Source organism: Alternaria arbusti (genome assembly GCF_024043155.1).
Source record: "Alternaria arbusti strain BMP 1465 chromosome Unknown scaffold_26, whole genome shotgun sequence".
Taxonomy (NCBI): domain Eukaryota; kingdom Fungi; phylum Ascomycota; class Dothideomycetes; order Pleosporales; family Pleosporaceae; genus Alternaria; species Alternaria arbusti.
In genome coordinates, this window is record NW_026249966.1 from 64 (window position 1) to 14,458 (window position 14,395).

The 14,395-nt window shown below is 55.9% G+C and overlaps 7 protein-coding genes across 7 annotated transcripts; 4 read left to right on the forward strand and 3 right to left on the reverse strand.

The window, feature by feature from the left end:
• Positions 1 to 398: 398 nt before the first annotated feature.
• On the forward strand, positions 399 to 1,604 carry J4E86_010827 (uncharacterized protein; the record flags this gene model as incomplete). The annotated part of the gene is made up of 1 exon (XM_051451321.1): positions 399 to 1,604. The coding sequence occupies one exon, from the start codon at positions 399 to 401 to the stop codon at positions 1,602 to 1,604; it is 1,206 nt and encodes a 401-aa protein (XP_051297441.1).
• Positions 1,605 to 2,018: 414 nt separating this feature from the next.
• J4E86_010828 (uncharacterized protein) lies at positions 2,019 to 4,757 on the reverse strand (the record flags this gene model as incomplete). The annotated part of the gene is made up of 2 exons (XM_051451322.1): positions 2,019 to 4,493; positions 4,617 to 4,757. 2 exons carry the CDS (start codon positions 4,755 to 4,757, stop codon positions 2,019 to 2,021), a joined length of 2,616 nt encoding a protein of 871 aa, XP_051297442.1.
• A 200-nt stretch (positions 4,758 to 4,957) lies between these two features.
• J4E86_010829 (uncharacterized protein) lies at positions 4,958 to 6,695 on the reverse strand (the record flags this gene model as incomplete). The annotated part of the gene is made up of 3 exons (XM_051451323.1): positions 4,958 to 5,960; positions 6,012 to 6,505; positions 6,564 to 6,695. 3 exons carry the CDS (start codon positions 6,693 to 6,695, stop codon positions 4,958 to 4,960), a joined length of 1,629 nt encoding a protein of 542 aa, XP_051297443.1.
• Positions 6,696 to 7,075: 380 nt separating this feature from the next.
• On the reverse strand, positions 7,076 to 9,793 carry J4E86_010830 (uncharacterized protein; the record flags this gene model as incomplete). The annotated part of the gene is made up of 3 exons (XM_051451324.1): positions 7,076 to 7,275; positions 7,328 to 8,348; positions 8,396 to 9,793. The coding sequence occupies 3 exons, from the start codon at positions 9,791 to 9,793 to the stop codon at positions 7,076 to 7,078; spliced, it is 2,619 nt and encodes an 872-aa protein (XP_051297444.1).
• Positions 9,794 to 10,352: 559 nt separating this feature from the next.
• Positions 10,353 to 11,497, forward strand: J4E86_010831 (uncharacterized protein; the record flags this gene model as incomplete). The annotated part of the gene is made up of 2 exons (XM_051451325.1): positions 10,353 to 10,844; positions 10,895 to 11,497. 2 exons carry the CDS (start codon positions 10,353 to 10,355, stop codon positions 11,495 to 11,497), a joined length of 1,095 nt encoding a protein of 364 aa, XP_051297445.1.
• Positions 11,498 to 12,040: 543 nt separating this feature from the next.
• J4E86_010832 (uncharacterized protein) lies at positions 12,041 to 13,101 on the forward strand (the record flags this gene model as incomplete). The annotated part of the gene is made up of 3 exons (XM_051451326.1): positions 12,041 to 12,516; positions 12,566 to 13,007; positions 13,051 to 13,101. The coding sequence occupies 3 exons, from the start codon at positions 12,041 to 12,043 to the stop codon at positions 13,099 to 13,101; spliced, it is 969 nt and encodes a 322-aa protein (XP_051297446.1).
• Positions 13,102 to 13,277: 176 nt separating this feature from the next.
• On the forward strand, positions 13,278 to 13,980 carry J4E86_010833 (uncharacterized protein; the record flags this gene model as incomplete). The annotated part of the gene is made up of 2 exons (XM_051451327.1): positions 13,278 to 13,875; positions 13,952 to 13,980. The coding sequence occupies 2 exons, from the start codon at positions 13,278 to 13,280 to the stop codon at positions 13,978 to 13,980; spliced, it is 627 nt and encodes a 208-aa protein (XP_051297447.1).
• Between the last annotated feature and the right edge of the window lie 415 nt (positions 13,981 to 14,395).

Consider the following 14,395-nt stretch of genomic DNA (forward strand, 5'->3'; position numbering starts at 1 on the left):
AGGGTGTCCTAGTGTTGCACGCAACGTCGCCTTGCACGCAACGGAGTTAACTCTAATAGAAGGCTATGCAACTGCTGCAATCCGCGACGCTCGAACTGCTATACTGCGTTGCGAGCGACGGGGTGTCGTGAGGCGCGTCATAGCACTTCACCTCGGCTTTACGACATTGACCCCACCTGTGCGGCGACATCGCAAGTCGGCTGCTTCGCGCGTCAACAACGAACGTCATGCGACGCTCGTGAACGCAACAACCCTACCGATGTGAGCACCACCGAAGCACGATGCTATCCCCAGCAGCATCGCGCATCCTGCGTGCATCCCTCTCTCCACGCACCTCCTCACGCCTTCGCATCTACCCCCAGCGATGCCGCTTCAGCAGCACCCCCCGCCATCACATCATGGAAACAACCGGCTTCACGCCCACACAACTCGAAATCCGCGACGCCATCTTCGCACTCTGCTCCCGCTTCCCCAACAGCTACTGGCGCGACCGCGACGACACCAGCAGCGACCCCTCGGACTTCCACGCCGCACTCGCACGCGACGGGTGGCTCGGCATCGCATTACCAGAAGCATACGGCGGGTCTGGGTTGGGCATCTCAGAGGCGACGATGATGATGCAGACAATCGCTGAATCTGGCGCTGGCATCGCGGGCGCGCAGGCGATTCACGCGAATGTGTATGCGACGCAGCCGTTGGCTAAGTATGGGAGTGAAGAGCAATTGAGGAGCACGATACCGAAGATCATCTCGGGGGAGTGGCGGACGTGCTTTGGGGTTACGGAACCGAATTCGGGGTTGGATACACTGCGACTGAGTACCTTTGCGAAGAAAGACGAGGATGGGAAAGGGTATAGCATAACAGGCCAGAAGATATGGATAACATGTGCGCAAGTCGCATCACGCATGATCCTACTCGCACGAACGACCCCACGGGAAGAAGCCTCAAAACCGAGTAAAGCGCTGAGTCTATTTTGCATTCCGCTCGATCGCTCAGCGCCCGGACTGGACATGCGACGCATCAAGAAGATGGGCGGGCGCGCCGTCGACGCAAACGAAGTCTTCTTCGACAACTACCATATCCCCGCTTCATGCCTCGTCGGCGGCGAAGGCGAAGGCTTCAAAATCATCCTCGGGGGCATGAACGCAGAACGGTGTCTGCTCGCAGGCGAAGCCCTCGGATTAGGCTACGCGGCCCTCACAAAAGCTGCTGCCTACGCGCGCGAACGCCACGTCTTCCAGCGGCCCATTGGAATGAACCAAGGTATTGCGCATCCCCTCGCCGACGCGTACATGCAGCTTGAAGCTGCGAAACTGGTGACGTACCACGCGGCGCGGTTGTACGATGCGAGTAAAACGGATGAGAGTATCAGGCAGGATGCAATTGGTGTTGCGGCGAATAGCGCAAAGTATCTTGCGGCTGAAGCGGCGTTTACGGCGTGTGAGAGGGCGGTGCTAGCGCATGGGGGTATGGGGTATGCGCAGGAGTATGATGTTGAGAGGTTCTTGAGGGAGTGCTTTGTGCCGAGGATCGCGCCGGTGAGTAGGGAGATGGTGTTGAATTACATTGGGGAGAAGGTTCTGGGGTTGCCGAGGAGTTATTGAGTGTGAGGGAACACAGCAGGAAACGGATTTGAGGGTAGCAGAAGGGGAGTTAGGAAACATTCATCACTACCCTTCCGCCTCCACTACCCACCCAGAAGCTCTCGGGGTGCGGTGAAGCTATGGGGCATGGGAAGGACTTGGTGGAAAGCACTGTTAACAGCTTAGGAAGTAAATCCTTGATACATGTACAAAAGCAAGGCTACGTAAAGAGAGCCTATCGGATAGCTATTCATATATCCATATCCAACATGAATAACAACTAAGATCGTCTCTAGTCATATACAACAAGAATCAAACGCTATTTCCAGTAGTAGCGCTACATGTCCAACGAGACTCCATAGCGCCGGTGAAGATCGAATACCAACGCCACGCTATCCCAACCCATGCTTCGCTTTCAACAGCGCAACGCAATCATCATTCCGTCTTCTCAGGCTCCTCAACCCTCTCCTTCTCCTGCACCAAATCAACCTGCTTAACCGGATGCAGCAGCACAGCAGGCAAACACATCCTCCCCTCACCCGCAACCTCATATTCCTCGCCACCATCATTATCAACTTTATACCCCATCCAGCGTTTCCACAGATTAGGTGCAAAGCCAGCGTGATAGTACCAAGTCGTCCCTAAGAAATTGTGTTGGCGCTCATCCGAAAAGACAGACATGCGTGCGCCGCCACTCGCGCCGTTGCGGCCGTTGTTGAAAATAGCGGCGAGGTACTGTGTTGGCCATTTGCGGTCGATAAACACCGGGTGCGGGGCGTAAACGGCTTTGAGGCCGTGGTGCAGAGCGCAGGATGCGGGCCACATTTCGCTGAACATGGTGTGGCGGTGGCGCGACTGTTCGCGGTGCATAGTTTCGAGGAGACGGCGGGAGAGGCGGCCGGAGGTGTTGATGGCGGTGCGGCGAGGGGGCAGGCCGTTCTTCTTGTCGTAGCCGGTGACGTCGTCGGCGAGGATCCAGTTGGTGTGGTCGGGGTCGAAGAGGGGGTTGAAGACGATGAGGTCGGCGGGTTCGCCAACGCCCCACTCGTATTTGTCTTCTGTGATGGTTGTGTTTGGTTTTACGTTGTCGTCGATTTCGATGTCGGGGTAGTCTTGGGGGGGCTCGGGACCCCAGACTGGCTTCTCGGGCTTCTGCATTTCGGCGAGAGGGACGTGTGGGTTGGGTGGGAGATGCGAGGACCATTTGTTCGCTTGGTTGTTGGTGCCGTGCTGGGTCTGCCAGTGTACCATCTGCTTGAACTCTTCCCAGGTGCCGTGGACTGATGGGACGTAGAACCGGGCGTCGCGCTCCCACAGTCCTTTGCGCGGCTGGGCGGTCGTCCATTTGGAGACTTGTTCGAAGAGGTGGTAGTGGTGGCCAGTATACCGTACGTCCATCTCCCAGTGCCAGAAGAAGTCGAACTCGGGGTGCTGGTGTGCAAAGTACGTGACTGGCATGAAGGTGGAGCGATAGACGCCGTGTACAGGTAGCCCGCGGTAATTGGACTCCTCCAGACCCCCATAGATCAAGCCCATCTGACGTTCCGACCAGAGCGTGCCCATACCGGCGAACTCAGCTGGTAGCGCGTTCTTGAGGACTTCCTGGTGGATCGCCTCGTCGGCCCAGATCTGCTTGTTGTCGTCGTGGACTTGGATCAAGAAGTGGACTTCGTATTCGCCGCCGGACGCGAGGCTCAACTCGGAGACGAGTGCACGCAGGTACATGATGTCTTCGTCGTCGTAGTTATAGTCGTCCCATGTTCGGACGAGGACTGCGGTCCTGGGGAGGAGCGTGTTGTGCGCCGCCTTCGGTTGTAGCACGGTGCCGTTTGTGGGAGCGTCGTCAGCATCGCGTTTCTGCATAGTGAATGATTCTGCCCGGGACTTGGGTTGCTTCTGAAAGCGGCCCTTGTTCTTCTCCAGGCAGCGGTCGATTGCCTCCGCCCAGCTGACGTCGCGGAAGTCAACCTCGGCGTCCACCTTCCACACGTCCTCGATGCCTTCGCGGTCGCCCTCCATGCCAGCGCCCGTTCCACCGCGCCGCTTGCTGTAGCCGAGGCCATACGGACCGAGCCGTCCGAAGCGCTCAAAACAGACATCGTCCCTCAGACCCAGTGTCTCGTAGCTTCCAATGACGTTATCCGGCATACCCTGGGGTACGCCCTTGTATGCCCGCAGCCCTGGCACCTTGATGGTGTCGTTCGCGTCGAGATAGCACGTCTCGACCGGCCCGTATGTGTCCACGTAGTTGACGCCGCTGTAGTCTGGGTACGGGTCGAACGGTATTGATTCGGCAATGTGTGCGCCCTGCGACTGTCGCTTATCGACGTCGCTCTTGGGCTCCTCGGCGGGCAGCTCAGGGTCAATGTCCTGCTTGGTGGGGTATTCGGGCACGTTCTTCTCCCGGCTCACCAGCGACCGCACGCCGCCGTGGTACCGCTTCAGGAACGGGAAGCTCTCCCAGACGTTGGGCGGCGGCGGCGGCTTATTTAGCCCGAGCTCTGCATTCCGTATCGACGCCCAGCTGCTGCTGAAGAGGAAGTACATGAAGAAGAGCAGCGTAATCGCCACGGCTAGCCCAAAGTATCGTGTGCATGCCCGCGGATTCCTATAGCTGTATGCGCTGACGGTGGCTTTCGAAGGGGCTCTCCGGTGGGATTTGGAGGACCGTCGCAGCGGTCTCGATTCGATGTTGTTCGGGTTCGGGTCGTATGCGCCTGACGACTCCCGGGATGAGGATGGGCTCGTGGTGCCCGAGGACATGTAGGCCTCGTAGTCGTCGCTTTGGTAGCCCTTCTCGTGGACTTCGCCGTCCTCGACATCGCGCTCGTGGGTCGCCGCCTGGTTGTACGACTTGGCTTTCCGCTTGCCCACGGATAGCGGACGGAAGCCTAGCATCTCGATCGGGGACTGGTGTGACGGTGACTATCGCATGTGCGGTGAGGTGACGGCGTTGCGTGAGGTCGGTGCGAGGGAGGCAGCTGGCCAATGAGGTCGTTACGTAAGGACGCAAGAGGTGAATTGGATATATACGTGTCGGAAAAGCGTATCAGTCGTATCAATGCGTAGCGGTGCAGTTGGCGGTGCTGGTGCTGGTGGTGCTAGTATACAACGTTGCAGCCCGCCCAGGGTGCACGCTCGGAAATCGGAAAGATTGCCGCGCGCACTAAACATGGCGTTGGCGGAACAACCGCTGCTCACCACGGCTACACAGCGCTACACCTCGAACGCCGTCCAGCATCGCCTATCGCATAGGGTTGAATGAGCTCTCATGTGCTTAGTTCATTCAAAATGATTAAGATGCGCATGATGCGACGTCCTATACAACGACTTCAAGCCTCTTCTCCGCGCTCAAATGCTAATGCATTACACTATCATGACTCCCGCATGCTCACCTTACAAGGAAACCCATCCACCGGATGCGCAGCCCCCTGCGGCACCTGATACGCCCTCTCGCCAAACACCTCTCTAATCCCCTTTGACGGATTCCGGCGATCCCACTCCTCGTACATATCCTTCACATCAAACTCCCTCACCGTCATAGCCAGCGTAATCTTGATATCCAGCATCGCCAGCGTTTGGCCAACGCAATTCCTCGGCCCAAATTCAAAAGGCCGCCATCCTCCCTTTGGCGGATACAAAGCATGGCCAGGCTCGACGAGCCAGCGTTCGGGTAAAAAGGCGTGAGGCTCGGGCCAGTAGTTTGGGTTACGCTGGATTGCGCCGTGGACGACCCAGATGTTGATGTCTTGGGTGGGGTATTTGTTTCCGTTTTTGTCGCGGAGAAAGACGCCTGGGAGACCGCCTCGCATGCCTGAGGCGGGTGGGAAGAGGCGGAGTGTTTCCTTGACTACCGCGTTCATGTAAGGCAGCTTGTTGATTTGCTCTGGATGCTTCTTGAGCACACCGGCGGCTGTGTCGTTGCCTGCGCCAAAGACTTCGTCGAGCTCTGCGCGAGCTTTAGCCAGAGCTTCTGGGTGCTTGGACAGCATGTAGAGACTGTATACGATGGTAGCGGCAGTGGAATCATGTCCAGCGAACAGGAACAGCCGGATCTGAACGGTCGCCCACCGCTTGAATTCAGGGTCGAGCTTGGCCGCTCCTTTCCGCTCGCCCATGTACGCGGCTATCGTGATATCCATGACAGACTTGGCGCGGGTGGACGGCTTGTTGCTACGCCAATCTTCATATCGCTTGTCGAGCTCCGTGCTGATGTAGCGATCCATCGTTTTGCCGTTTCGCCATTCGATCCACGGACGGTACGGGTTCCAGCGCTTAAACGGATTCATCTCTTGATCCCGGCAGTTCCATTCTATGGAGCTACGCATCGCTGCTGCGAGGGCGTTGTGGCTGGTCATGGAGTGCAGACGTGCGTTGCTAGTTGTGTTAGTACGTGAGACCCACGTGATGATCTGTTGGTATGCTTACATGGTAATGACGCCGATGAGATCCATCATATAATCACACGTCAATCGATCCAAAGAAAACGTATCCCCCTTCTTCGCATGCTCTCGCAGCAATTCCACATAGACTTCAGCTTCCTCAATGATATGCGGCGTACTCTCCATCATAACCCTATCACTAAACCCCGGGTTAAACAGCGCCCTCGACCTCTTCCACTCCGCGCCATTCATATCGAAAAGATTCGCGCCTCCCGCGAACGGCGCAAAGAATGGAATCAGAATGGGCGGCTTAGTCAGATCGTGTTCCTGACATGCCTGCATCGCCATCTCGGGCGACGTGACGATCATTAGCGGACTAGTGAACGGCCAGAGATCGACGTAGAAGCAGTTGTCGGAGTCTGGGAAGTCGTTTGCGAGCAGAGTAAAAGCATCGGATTGCTGCGAGCCTTCGGGAAATTGCTTGAGCAGGTCTGGTAATACTTTGAGATTGCCGAAAGCGAAGTCCCATGCTGGAACTGGCTTTGGGGAGGGGAATGTTAGCTCGTGGGTTGTGGTTTGTTTGGGGAAGACGGCGTACCATGCCCTGCTTTTTGAGCCTGTAGAAGATCATGCGCATCTTCACCAACTTGAACATGAAAACAGCAATGGCGGCAGTCGCTGCAGATAGCGCGACTTGCCATGCTGCGCGCTTCAAGTCTATTGAATCCATTGTACGCTGCTTCTGAGACGACGTCGTGTCCCTGCGGCACACTTCGGGGCGTAAAAGTCGTAAGCTTGTCGCTACGTCGCTAGCAATCACCACGGGGCGTAGACATCTTAAATTCGCACAAGAACAAAGAGGATAGGGGTATATTGATGTCACGTTTCGCAACGGCCTGGCAATCGCTTTTGTAGCCCGTCGCAATCGTAGCCATATCGGTGGTCGCGCGGTGCTACTTGGCTAGCGCTCACCGCGCTGAAGCGAAAACCAACGGGGCGTAGCGGCACAGGCTGCCACCGGCTATTCCTTGCAACCAACAACAACGCTCCGCATCCCTCGTCGGGTGCCTTGCAGACGAGGCCACCAGCCCTACGAAAAAAAACTCCTCGCTAATGCCTGTCTATGCTTGATTTCACTTCCGCCCATTTCTTCACCACCTCCGCCTTCTCCGCATCGCTCGCACCGCGGAACGCGACCGCAGATCGGCGCAGCTGGATAAAGAAAATCTCCGCCTGCAGCGCAGTGAGATGTCGCGCCAAGAGGCCCCTCTCGACGCCTTTCAAGAAGTATCCTGGTAGGCCAAATACCGCTGACAAGTGTTAGATAAGCGGATAAGCGGGATATTCGAAACCCGAACTTACCGGCTCCCAAGTGGCAGTATAACCCTCCAAGACTTCGCCCAATTCCTTTGCCAAAGCCCATGGCGCCTTCTTGCTTCGCGCCGAGATAGGGGTGTCGAACGATGCCTACGAGTGCGTCGCTGAGGCCGAGCACGAATTCTTTGCCGGCGAGTTTGCAGCCGCTGCCAAAACCGGTGATTTCGTCTCGTTGTCGCGCGGGGTCGTTGTGAATTGCGTATGAGGGTAGGTTCCGGAAGCCGTTTGCGATGTTGTAGAAGAAGGCGACTGGGGTTTTGGCTCCTGTGGCTGCAAGATCACCAACGTAATGTGCGGTGGCGCTTGTGATCTGATATCCACGGCCGCCTCTTGCTCGCCTCGCAGCGATCTTCTCGCGAAGAGCTGATATCCCCGGGCGGTTCTGCGGCTTCTCGAAATTGTGCGTGTAGTCGTCATCGCATGACTTCGCTGCCATTCTGTACGCCAGGTGATGGAAGTGTTTGGACGTAATGCCTTTTTCCAGGTCAGGCTCATCGACGGTCGGCACTCTTGTCAGGGCTTCTGCGTCGGAGTCTGTCTCACGTGGTCTCTTCTTCAGCCGCTGCGAGAACTCAGCAGTATCTGTGCCTAAAGAAGCCATGAGTCCTCCGAAAGCAGCGACAACACCTGTCAAAGGTCCTTCAGCGCCTTCATGGGTATAGTAATGCCGATGTTGCAGCAAACGCAGATGCTTCAGATCTAACAGTCTTTCTTGGACAAGCACGGAGGCTGCGAAACCACTCAGATGTGCGCCAGTCTCTTTGTCACGCCATACAGCGAGGCGATCCGGACAGATATGGCATCGCATTCCATCGATGCCCAGCTTTTGCTGAAAGTCGCGTACAGTATCTCCGGCACCATCTTCCTCCGCAATACTCTCGGCCATCTTCTGAACAGCGATCTTGACCGAGTCTTGGAGCGCAAAGGTAATGCTTGTCGCAAGGCTCTCGGCAGTCATCTGCTTGAACGGGACGGGCATTGGACCAGCTCCAGCCTTTGCGATCATCTATCGTATTGTTAGGTCGGCTCAGTCGTGTCTCAACGCTGACTTACCTGTCCCCAGAAGGGTTGGTCACCGAAGAAGGGCACAACAACCGTAGGCCTACCCAAGGCAATACTAGCAGCCGTTGTACCCGCACCTCCGTGATGGACCACACACGAAACCCGTTGGAAGAGCCAATCGTGCGGACAATTGCCAATGAGATACACATCATCCGGCACATCACCCGCACCCACGCCGCCCCAGCCTTTGGAGACTATGGCTCTGACTTTCGCCAGCTTCACGGCGTCAAAGATGAGCTTGGTGAGAGCCACTGGGTCATCCACCACTATGCTGCCAAAACCAATGTACACCGGAGGCGGACCCTTGGCAAGGAACTCAGCCAAGTCGTCCGGCGGCGTGTAATTCGACCCAGCATCCAAGAACGAGAACCCGGTAATGCTGATGTGTGAGTCCCAGTCAGCTGGCCGCGGGATTAAAGCCTGTGACCATAGGTAGCTATATGGGACGCGAAGCCTCGAAAGCAAGAGATGACCCCAGAGCGGGCTAATAGCGTCTAAGTGCAAGGTCTGCGTCCTAAACTTGTTGATGACATCGCCTAGACCCTGCCAGGTGAGCAGCTCCATGATGCCGAAGCTGAAGTAGTTCGCGACCGATCTCTCCACTTCGCCATACTCCATGGCCGCCAGCGGGTGATGGAAAGCCTTTGTTGGCGACCACGGCATGGTGAAGACCATGTGCAGCGGGATGCCAAGCTTCTCTGCGCAGTGGATGTGGCCCATGGACGGCGGGTTCGCAATGATGCAATCTGCGATGAACAGATCCTCAGGCGCGTCTACGTCCAATGCTGAGACTCTCTCGCTCATGCCATCACCCGCCTCGATGCAACTTCTCCAGGTCCCCTCCATCATCTCGGCCATCTCTTTTCGTCGCTTGCCAATGTCACCGGCTTTGATGGACTGCATGTTTGGAATCAGCCCTGGGTTCTTCACCATGTAGGCCATGAGAGCTTCGGGGTCGCCTCCGATGGAAAAGAAATCCACTCCATTGCTTTCCACAAAGTCCTTGAAGGCGGGATGCGTGCAGATGCGCACTCGGTGGTGATGTGGCGCAGCTTGCAACAGCTTCGCAATCGGAATGAAAGGCTGCACATCGCCGCGAGACCCGCAGATATGTATCGCGATGTTCAGTCGCGGTGCGCTGATGCTGCTCGTCTTGTCGCTGATGAACTCATCCACCAGAGTCGTACTGCCTCTTCGCGGTTTTGCGTATCCCGGCGGTCGGCATGCCGCGGAATCTTTCTGGAGCTTGTCGAACCAGTATTTCAGATGCGTCGTGTTCCTGTGGAATTGTATGGCGACCTGGCCGAACGTGTTGACTCTTCCGGTACTTTGCGCTTTCCCGTCATGGTACTCGCCGCGCTTCTGTTTGGAGTTGAAGTTGAGAGGCATTGCGATACCGGCTGCACGCGGAAGCTACATCGGGCTCCCGATGGATTATAGGAACACAGCGGAAGATCAGACGAATGACGAGCATCAACATCCTTCAATCGTTGGTCTTGGTACGAGTAATCAGTCTTTCCGGGTTGCTTCTAGCGCACGCTTACACCTCTTACTTGATCGGCTCGCAATCTGCAGGCCGCGGATCTTCTACGGCGAAGCGGGCCAATCCACGGCGTGTTGCCCATGCCGCGCCGCCGATCATCCGCGCCCAACGAACTTTCGCACGAACAGATTGTGCTCGGCCGTGTCTATCTCGATAGTCTGGACCGGAATCTCAGGACTTCGCGTGGCGCCGCCATGACCGTCTGTGTTGTTGCGCCTATCACAGTTGGACCGAGGGCCGCATACATAGGCGTCACCGTCTCTACTCCCGAGTAGCTCAACGGCGAGACACCGAGCGCAGGTTCAGTGACATGTGAAGCAAAAGCACCCACTCCATCATAATCCTCGACCTGGACGTCCGAATTTGCTTTCGCATACGACGACGGCTGCGCATACACATCCAGCCATGGCCGACGATCAAGAGAAGGGCATCATTGGGCGGGCGCGCGGGATGTCGCTGTCGTTGCTGCACACGACACCGCAGCTGGGCATGTGGCAGGCCACGGCGACGGCAATGGCTCAAGCGCCCAACTTGACAGAGTTGCGAGAGCCAGAGTCTGGAGGGTCAAACATCACGTTCGATGCGCATGGCCATGCCACTCGAGTAGCGGTTCCAGACGAAGACGGAGAGCTCACCTTGGTTAAATCCCAGACTAGGATCCTTGACCAGCCAGCGGCAGACGCGATTGTACCGGGAGAAGTGGACGAGAAGACTGGGAAGAGGTCGCGTAGGCCTCATGGACATGGACTTCACCGCAGACGGACGTTGAAGGAGAAGCACGCGTCTCCCGATAAGGAACCGTGGGGTCCTACCATCAAGCACGGTCTAAAAGCCTTCTGGGTCTTCTTCCTCACCCCCTCCGGTTTCCTAATCACCATCTACGGACTCAACATCGTCGTACGTACGCGCTCGCCCCATCAATCCCTCTGCTTACTAACGAACCCCAGGCCTGGGGCGCTATGCTCTTCTTCCTGCTCCTCAACGCCGCGCCCGCCATGTGCCACCCCAGCTGCAACGACGACTACTCGTCCCGCAAAATCTGGCTCGAAATCGACAGCCAGATCCTCAACGCCCTCTTCTGCGTCACGGGCTTCGGCCTCGCACCCTGGCGCTTCCGCGACTTCTACTGGTCCATCCGCGCTGTCCACTTCCACGACTCAAACGCCATGCGCCGGCTTTGGAACCAGAATAAAGCTTGGTTCCGGCCGCCGGCGTGGTTTGCGGAGCACGAGGGGTGGAGGGGCGAGGAGGAGTTGATGCCGCAGACTTTTACGGGGGAGAGGGCGCCGCCGACTAGTATGTGGAAACTGGCTTTTACGGTGGATATGATGGTTTTGAATACGCTGTTGCAGGCTGTGCTTTGTTTCTTCATGTGGCATTATGATCGGTTGGACAGGCCAACGTGGGCGACGGGCACGTTTATTGCGCTGGGGTGTGGGGTTGCGATGTTTGCGGGGATTATGTCCTGGTGGGAGGGGAGGAAGGTTAAGAAGATTGAGGGGCCCGAGATTAAGGTTGAGACGAAAGCTGCGGATGTGGAGAGTGGGTAGGGCGAGAGATTCGCTTGTCTGCGCCAATTCGGTCATTATATGTGTTCACTGCAGTGCATCTTCCTTGCATGTTCTGCTTGTGGATGTGACATGGATTTTGGAAGTCGCGAGTTGCTTGCTCCGCGCCACCGCACGCCGCCACATTTCCGCCGCATCTCCACTCCGCCTCCACATCAAGCTCATCCGTCACCGATAACATAATCAACCCTGAGTTTCTGCCTCGCTTCGATTATGCGGGTGCAGGTGATACAGCAAGGCTGAGTACTCTCTGTCACGAAGATGCTTACCGGTGCGGGGCACCTACATGCGCGCTGCATGCGACCTGTCACGCCCAATAGAGTCAACGTACATATCTCAGCCTTGGGGGCGAAGCGGCAGGAGAGCGACAAGAGGCTTTCATGATCAGGCTTAAGAGCTGTTACATGTTGCGAACAATCCCCGCAGCCTGACTGATCTCCACAACCTTTACCACCCGCACTGAGCAGTACCCGATATCTATACTTCTGACGCTGGTTCTGGTACCGGAAACAGAGCTGTATCGCTATGGCAGAGGTCATCGGTCTGGTAGCATCTCTCATCACCCTGGCAGGTGCGAGTGCGCAGCTAGCCAGGACGCTGCTCGACGTCGCTAATGTTATCAAATCCGCAGAGTACGAAGCTAGGCTCATTGCTGCAGACATCAATGTATTCTCAAGCTCTCTCACACAGTTGAGTATGGTTGTGGACACCCCACACATCAAGACGGAAAAGCTTCGCGAAATTACTGTCGTCTTGATCGCTGCATGCAAAACACTCATAGAGGATTTAAAGATGCTCATCGGAGAGCCGGTTCAGCAGGACCCTGCAAGACGCGCTTTCATCATATCGCTAATACAATTCCGTTTCAGATGGATAAAAGTCGGACCCAAGGTCATGTTCGTCAAGAGCTTGGTGGATTCGTTCAAGACTACTATCTTAGTGCTTGTCTCCACGATGAACTTAGCCGTTGTGCTGGAGAGAAATGCCCCCGATTCTATAAGGTAAGTTGGAAAGATCGCTGCCGAAGGATGTCGGTTAACTTAGTTGTAGCGAGAGTCTGACAATGCAGGTTGAGAGCAACCTGAAGTTTGCGGAAGACGCTACAGAGTGTCTGCAATATCACACAACTGTCCAGCAAGACGAGGTTTCATCTTTCACGCCCACTGTCGAATCCAGCGCTACGACAGAGGTTGAAGACGCAGCGCAAGGCGCTGGGGGAGAGCTCATCGTGCCTAGGTTGCGGTCTCTTGACGAGCGCAGCCTAGCAGTACACGACACAGCACTCCTGAACAACCCAGACTTTGAGCATGATGGTTCCGCTCTCCAGATCTTCCGCGACTGTACGCAAGCAATCGAAATGCAGCAGATGTCTAGGGCGTTAGCAAAAGAGGTGCTGGATCAACCTAGCCGAAAAGCGGCATGGAACTGGAATGCCTTCGAGAGTTCTTCTGTACACGAGCGCGCAGACTCAGCTAATGACGTCGTTACCCCCGTAAGCCACTCCGAGCTCTCCAGTTCTCCAGAGCCTCGCCTAGCAACAGAAGAGTACCGCAATTCGCCCCATTCGACCCGACGGCCACGCATGAGAGAGAGATCTCTTTCACCAGGCCGGAACACGTTCCTTCCACCAGACCGATACAAATCTCTTCCCCCAGGTCGAGACAGATCTCTTCCACATCGTCGAGAAAGAATGCACTATACTGCAAGCGGAGGTGAATCGTCTACGTCTGAGACTGGCGTGTATGCAGAAACATCTTCTGAGATGGAAACCCACAGTTCGCTACGCCACGATGTGCCACGACAACGCAGGGCTGCAACCGAAGGACCAACTCTCCCTAAGCGCGGATCTGGACCAACAGCGAGGAAAGCCGACCGCTCGACAGTTAACACAGGATCTTACCGGCAGAAATACTCTAGGTATAAAGACGAAGAGACGGCGCGTTACAATGATCAACAGGAAAGCGATCCGCGTCGTCGTAGCTATGAAGTTGATAGACTAGCAAATCTCAAGGAATTGATTCTAGCTCAGAAAGACGAGCAGATTAGGAGGGAAACTGCTGCGGATGCGAGAAGCGGTGCAGAGCAACACGTAGCCGATATGGAAGCTGCAAGAATAGATGAGGAGAAGAGAGCAGCGGTCGAGAAAGCAAAACAGTTGTTGGAGGCTACGCAAAGAGCAAGAGAGCCGGCTGAACAGAAGGCAGCAGAGAAGCGGGAGGAATTAAAAGCCGCCCTTACGAAAACCCTACAACAAGATTTGAAAGAAACGGCGCGAGAATTAGAGGAAGCCAGAGCAATTGCACAAGAGAAGATGAATGTGCCACTCATCTTCCACGATGCCGTCGGTCGCAAGTTCGAATGTCCATGGCGTTTGTGCAGTACTTGGGAGGTAGTGGTTCGCCAATTTGCTCAGAGTTCTCACACTAATTGCCTTAGGGAATCCGGGATTTCATCGCGAATATTAGCTCCGGGGTGGCAGTGCTCTCCCAGCTAGTCGAGAACGGAGAGTTTGATCTGGTCAAAGATGATATCGTCATTCCACCGTATTTGTGGGATAGCATGGTTGTTCCTGGGTCAACGGTGACCATGCGCGCCAGGAACTTGGTCCCGCCTCCAATTGACAAGAAAGCTCCATGGTTTCGCAGGTTGATAAGCAAGGGGGCTGGCTAGGATGAGGTAGAGGTCTTATGATATTTGCGACTATCGAAACGGGCGCTGGCAAAACCACTCTCGCATCCAGGCTACTGCTAACGCGTCTCCTCCAGCCCATGATACACTACTGCGTGCATCCAAGCTATCCCGTCCTCCGCTGTGCCGTCGCCGTCGCTCTCGCCATCACCATCAACGCTTAACGAAGAATACGCCTGCCTACGTCACAAT